We start from the raw sequence: 6,656 nt of genomic DNA, 5'->3' as shown, positions 1-6,656 counted from the left end.
GGACCCCACATTTGCCTTCTGCAACTGCAGCAAACCCATAACTGACAACAGGGGGCCATGGATTTTTCATCTGTTCATAACACAGTTAAGCCAAACCTTGCACTAATACAGCCGAGGCACGAGCAAGTTTTAATGCTGCCTTTGTAATGTAGATGGGCAAAACGTAATCGTCACAGCGTTGAAAGCTAGAAGAGCCCACTAATGTCATCTCATCTGTCTTCCTGTCTGATGTAAAAACTGCCAGCAATGGAAAATCAGTCCACAATTCTTGGACAACTGTTCCAAAGCTTAATCACCCTATTATCACACCCCCTTAAATGCACCCACAAGCCATGATCCTTATATCAAAGAGTATCAGTTGCCTCTGTCCCTCTTTCAGCACATCCTCCCTTGCTGTACAGAACAGAGCAGACTACAAACCTTTGCACAGCATTTAATGGTGCAGTTGTCCAAGTATTTACACATTTGCTTCCTAAATAAATCCGGTCTTTGACCCACCCTGTACTTTTAAATAAGTGTCCCCCAGAATTTGAATTCCTGGAAGGATTCTCTCTCCCTCCTTTGCATGGAAATCGATAATCTTTGGTTTCAGCATCTTTTGGTTCTTGCAGAACTATGATAGGTTTAAGGAAATACAAGCAGGATTAAACAATGTCGTGATGATTCAGCAAAGCAACCCAATCCCTGAGTAGTTCAAAAAGAACCCTGGATATACAATGGCACAAGACGATCCAGATAGAGCCCTGTGAAACCAGATTTACTCCAATGGATCGATACAGATGATAATTGAGATCAGAGTCTGGCCCAAGCTGGACTCCTTTGTGTTAAACAGCAGTTTAAAAAAAGCAGCATCCGTCCCTGATTCAGATGGCTGCTAGGATTTGGGGATTTCTGGGAGAAGCAACACCCCCACCATGATCTTTGATGCTTTCTGCTCTAGTGGTTCCAGGTACTGCGATAGTACTACCCATGGCCAGCAGGGTGTGCTCTTCAGGCGGTGCAGCTCCGACTCCCCAGGTAAGTTAGGGGGCACTTTCACCTGCTCCCTTTCACGCTTTTCACCACTTGGGGCATCATCCCACTGGGCTATCCAGAGGCAAAGAACGGAATGCAAGCAAGGAGGCGCTATTCTCCCTTGCAAAAGCGTGCACGTGTGAGGGGGATCTATCGTCACTTTTAACCCTTAGCGGATTGCAGCTTCCTCTCTCTACAGGGGTGTCTCAGAGACAGTAAGTGGTGTGTCTGGGTGATGCAGGGAGATAGGTGGAGATATTTTGGTACCAACATTTTATGTATTTCAAAACAGGATGGACAAATTCCCCGGTTGCAGAGCACAACCTCAGCGAAGGGAATGTTCTACTGACAGCAGCGACAGCAGCAACATTACAGCGCCTTGTGGTGGCATCTCCGGCTAAAATACACAGATTATCATGTGCAAGAGGGTCTGGTTTGTGGCATCGGTCCTGCCACCTTAAGAACTGGAGCTCCCGTGGCTGGAGCTGAAGGAGAGGTGGAGGTTGCGGGTCTGATCTGAGATCTGCAAGGAATGAGAGAAGAGTTAAAAGGGTAGGGTGGAGGGGGACCGCCAAAAGCAAGGAGCCGGCACGGCAGGGCAGCCTGTGATTATTACCATGTGGGTTACAGTAACACCCAGAGGTTACTGTACATTAAACAAAATCAGGGCCCCAAGATAGTTAGTTATTGTTTGCTTCATCATTAAAAATGTTCCTGGTGACCAGATACTCAACACAATTACTATTAACAGCAAGGGGAAAGGAACACAGGCCAAAATAGGGAAAGAACAGGTTAAAGAATATTTAGCTAAGTTCGATTTATTCAAGTCAGCAGGGCCTGATGAAATTCACCCTTGGATGCTTAAGGAACTAAGCGAAAGCAATCTTCGAACCGTTAGCAATTATCTTTGAGACTTCATGGAGGATGGGTGAGCTCACAGAGAACTGGAGAAGGGCAAACAAAGTCCCTATTTTGAAAAAGAGGACACAGGGAGTTACAGACCAGTCGGGCTAATTTTGATACCTGGAAAGATATTGGAACAAATTAGTAAACAATCAATTTGTAAGCACCTAGAGGATTAGTCAAGAACAAATCATGCCAAACCAAACCAATTTCCTTCCCTGACAAGGTGACTGACCTAGCGGCTAGGGGGAAGCAGAAGATGGGATTTATCTTGATTTTTGACCCAGTCCCATATGACGTTCTCAAAAGCAAACTAAGGAAATGGAGTCTAGATGGAATTACTGTAATACTGGATGAAAACCTGAACTCAAAGAGTAGTTAGCTACAGTTCACTGTTAAACTGGGGGGATGCATTTAGCAGGGTCCCGCGCGGGTCTGCCTGGCTTGGGCATGGTACTATTCATTATTTTCATTAATGACTTGGATAATGGAATAGAGAGTTTGCTTATGACACCAAGCTGTGGGAGGTGCGAGCACTTTGGAGGACAGGATTAGAATTCAAAACAACCTTGATAAATTGCAGAACTGGGCTAAAATCAACAAGATGAAAATAAGACAAAAGTGTAAAGTATTACACTCAGGAAGAAAAATCAAACTCAGAACTATAAAATGGGGAATGACTGGCTAGACAGTCGAGCTGCTGGAAAGGATCGTGGGTGAGCATGGATCGCAACTTGAATGTGATTCAACTGTGAAAAAGGCTAATATTCTGGGGTGTATAAATGGGAGTGCCGTATGTAAGACATAGGAAATAACTCTCTCGCTTTACTCAGCACTGGTCAGGCCTCAGCTGGTGTTTTTGAGAATGGGTTGGACAAACACCTGTCAGGGATGCTCTGCGTTTACTTGGTCCTGCTCAGTGGACCAGTGCTACAGCAGTAGCGCCTAGAGGCTCACAATGAGATTGGGGCCCCACCGTGCTGCACAGTCTGAGGTGACAAAGGGTGAGGGGAACCGAGGCACCGAGAAAGGAAGGAACTTGCCCAAACAGCAGGTCAGGGGCAGACCTAGGAGTCCTGACGCGCAGCCCAGGACCATCACCACCAAACCAGGCTGTCTCTTGAAAAATAGCTTGAAGTATTAGGGTGCTGCAGCCCCTCACCTCTCAGTGGGGTGACGCTGAGGGTTTTGGCAAGGGAGGCCTGTCCCTCCTCGGCCAGGTCTGGCTGCTTGGGGTCTCTTACCTCTGTCAGCATGTCAGTGCCTGTGAACAGGCCCTGTGGGGAGGTGAAGGAGTCATCAGAGATGGAGCTGCCCGATTTACGCTTTGCTGCAAGGGGACAGAGAGCTGCAGTCACTGGCTGGTGCAAACCTTCCCAGCTACTGCACAGGGAATCTGGGACCACCACCAACTTGGGTCCTAAATCTTGAGCACAGCCAGGGATAGAACGGAGGAGTCCTGACTCCCAGCCCCCTACCCTGCTAGAACCACTAGACCCTACTCCCCTCCCAGAGCTGGGAATAGAACCCAGGAGTCCTAGTTCCCATGTCTCCCACCCTAACCACTAGGAATCCTTGTCCTGTTCTAACGGGCTCAGGGTCCCATTGGAATTCTGGGTCCTTTCATGTGGCCTCAGGGATTTGGGGTGCATGGGGAGGCAGCGATCCCCAGGGGTGAGAACAGAGAAGCACAGCTAATCTCACAGGACTGGCTGTCCCCTGGGGGAGTAATTCCACTCTGGCCAGACAGGACCTGAGGGGTGTCTCCCTCCCTGATTCACTCCCCCTCCAGTCGTGGGATTCCTTTACCAGATGCAGAGTCCCCCAGGGCGGTGTCGCTGCCCGAGGACGATGGGGGCCGGGTCTTGGGGAAGCTGCGCCGACGTAGCTTGGCCTGTGACTCTTGTCTTTTCTCTTCCTGGGCCTGCGAGACACAATCAGCGTAGGGCTGGCAGCCCGGAAAGGGGAAGCACAGAGGCGGGGGGATCCCAGCTCAGCGTGGGGACATCAGCAGGAGAGCACAGGCAGGGGGTGCTCACCAGGTAACCCCTCCCCACTCTCACTGTTTGCTTATATCCCTTCAAAGGGTGACACTGCCAAGCCAAGGGTGGCTTGTTACATCGTGTCGCCAAAGGCCCACCAGAGACAGTCTGTCACTGTAGGGTCACCAAAGGCTCACTGCAGGGGCAAGTTTGTTATTGTAGGGTTGCTCCAGCTCACCCAGGCTGGCTTGTTATTGTAGGGTCTCTCGCGATCACGAGGGCTAGATTTTGGTAAACACCACCCTGGCAGAAGATCCTGCCCTCTCTGCAAACCTAGCACTGGTTGCAGCCCCCCCCCGCCCCCCTGCCCTGGGCAGCATCTCACTGGTCAGGTCGCCCCCTGTGCTCACTGTTGGCAGGTCCTGCAGCCGGTGCTGCCCGTCACCCGGCCCCACGTGCACCAGGTGGTTGAAGTTGGTTGGGCCGGAAATGAGTTTTGACCTCACACTGGGGTCTCGCATCATCTCCCTGCAGGGGGAACAGAGAGGACCAGTGAATAGCTGGAGCGTGCCCTGACCGTGGGCTCTGCAACACCAGCAGGGGGGCATGCTTAGACAGACAGACACGGGGGGGGGGGGGGAGAGGGGAGCATGCTTAGACAGACAGACACAGTGGGGGAACACACACAGATGCATGACCCAGTGCCCCAGATCGCAGCACCCAGCGTGAGGAGCTGGGCCCAGCCTGGCTGGACAGGAGCCACCACTGCAGGGCAAGTGTGGGGCAGGCTCTTCAGCCGTGTGAACATTCACGTTGTACGTCTCCGTTTGTCACCTGCGTAAGGTGCTCGGAAAGGCACCACACATACACCTGATGGCAGTCACTCCCCCCGCCCCCCATTAGCTCTGCCACTGGACTTAAGGTGCCGGCCATGGGTTCAGAGGACCTCACTTCAGTTCCTGGCTCTGCCACAGACTTCCTGTGTGACCTTGCCCAAGTCACTTTTCCCTTCCTGTGCCTCAGTTTCCCCCACCCTGTAACATGGTGAGAGCTATCTACTTGTCTGCTCAGCCTGTGAGCCCTTCAGGGCAGGGACTGTCTGCATTGTGCCAGGTAGGTAGGCCTGGAGGCACTACTGTAATAGTACTAACACCACAATGGGACCCTCACCTGGGCTGGGGGAGATCCTTACAGTATTCCCATGAATACAGAGAGGATGTACACCATGCTAGTTAGGACGGAATGACAAGTCTCTGTTGCCCTCCAGGCTTCCGGGTGAGGACAGGAGGGTAGTGCAGGACACACACACCTCCCCCCACCCCTGGCCTCACCTCCTCTGCTGCTGCCGCTCCTCTGCTGATATACGGAAAGAGAATTTCCGCTTGTTCTTGGTCCTCACCAGCTGCCGCCGGGTGTTGTCTGTGGTCTCAGGAACACTGAATTCATCCTGGTCTGGAGCAGAGGGGCGGAATGAGGTTGCGAAGATGGGTCTACTTGCAGTTACACCATTCAGCCACTAGGTGCCTGTGTCTCCTGGGCTAGTGGCTTGGGGCACTGGAGCGGGAGTCAGGAGTCCTGGGTTCTATTCCCGACTCTGCCATTGACCTGGGGCAAACCCCTTCCACCCTGTGCGCCTCTGTTTCCCGTCCCAGCTATGTCCATTCAGACTGTGAGCCCTTCCGGACAGGGACTGTCTCTCACTGTGCAGCGCTTGGCACAATCTTGGTCACTCCCTAATCTTGGTCAGTGCCATGAGACACTATTGTAATATTAGCAATGGGACCCCAATCTCAGCTTGGACCACTAGGCTCTACCATAAAGCTGCTAATAATGGAGAGCACATAATGGGGACCCTGATCTCTCCTTGGTGCCTCTAGATCAGTGGTCCCCAAACTGTGGGGCGCACCCCGCCAGAAGAGCGCAGAGGAACATTTGGGAGGGTGTGCAGCGGGCCCGGGCCAGTGCGATGAGGGAGCGCCACCCAGCCCCACTCTGCCCCCAGCTCCCGTTCTTGCCTCAGTCCCTGACTGCGGTTCCTGGGAAGGCGGGAGAGATTATATTTGGGGTAAGGGGTAGCACAACTTAAGAAGTTTGGCGACCACTGCTCTAGGTGCTACTGTAATACTTTTAATAATGTACACAGGACCCTAATGGGGCCTCTAGGAGCTGCCGTAATACTGCTACCATAATGTTACTAGTATTTGCTGTATGGAGTTCGAGCTGGCAGTAAGATTATTAGTCCAGGTGCACTGCCAGAACCAGAACTGACCCATGAGCCCACATCTCTGACAGCAGCCAGTGCCTGTAGCTGGCACGCTGGTATCAATCCAGGTAACTCCATTGACTTCAATGGCTCTAGTCCACACTGCGGTCAGTGTAAATGAGATCAGGGCTGAGCCCCCCTGCCAGTGTTCTGACTGTGCGGCCTGGAGTAGGAGGGGGTGGATGGTTACCTGCAGACTTGTTCCTGAGATAGGTCAGGCGCACCTTCTCACTGCCGTAGGTGCAGAGGGAGCCCTCGCAGTTCAGGGACCGCACCTGAGTAAGAGAATAAGAGTCATTCCCAGAAGGCTGCTGTTCCCAAGGAGCTGCTGCAGGGGCAGGTCATCGCAACCCCCTACGCTGTGAGATCTCAAACAGTGAGATGGTGGCGGAGCCGAAAAGAGAACCCAGGTGTCCAGGCTCCCAGCACAACCCTTTTCCAATCACTAGACCCCATTCCTCTCTCATCACTGGAAATATAAACCAGGAGCCCTG

General features: G+C 52.2%; 1 protein-coding gene across 1 annotated transcript in view; it reads right to left on the bottom strand.

Moving 5' to 3' along the window:
• Positions 1-608: 608 nt before the first annotated feature.
• CDC42BPG (CDC42 binding protein kinase gamma) overlaps positions 609-6,656 on the bottom strand; it is a 61,987-nt gene continuing 55,939 nt past the window's right edge. The window contains exons 31-36 of the mRNA XM_037904007.2: positions 6,353-6,437; positions 5,231-5,351; positions 4,310-4,427; positions 3,727-3,841; positions 3,162-3,247; positions 609-1,537 (exon numbers count right to left, since the gene is read on the bottom strand). Coding sequence (XP_037759935.1) covers positions 1,472-1,537; positions 3,162-3,247; positions 3,727-3,841; positions 4,310-4,427; positions 5,231-5,351; positions 6,353-6,437 — 591 coding nt within the window. The 3' untranslated portion in view covers positions 609-1,471. The remainder of the gene's footprint in view (positions 1,538-3,161; positions 3,248-3,726; positions 3,842-4,309; positions 4,428-5,230; positions 5,352-6,352; positions 6,438-6,656) is intronic.

This window comes from Chelonia mydas, chromosome 7 (assembly GCF_015237465.2).
Source record: "Chelonia mydas isolate rCheMyd1 chromosome 7, rCheMyd1.pri.v2, whole genome shotgun sequence".
Taxonomy (NCBI): Eukaryota; Metazoa; Chordata; order Testudines; family Cheloniidae; genus Chelonia; species Chelonia mydas.
This window is presented reverse-complemented; position numbering and strand designations above follow the sequence as displayed.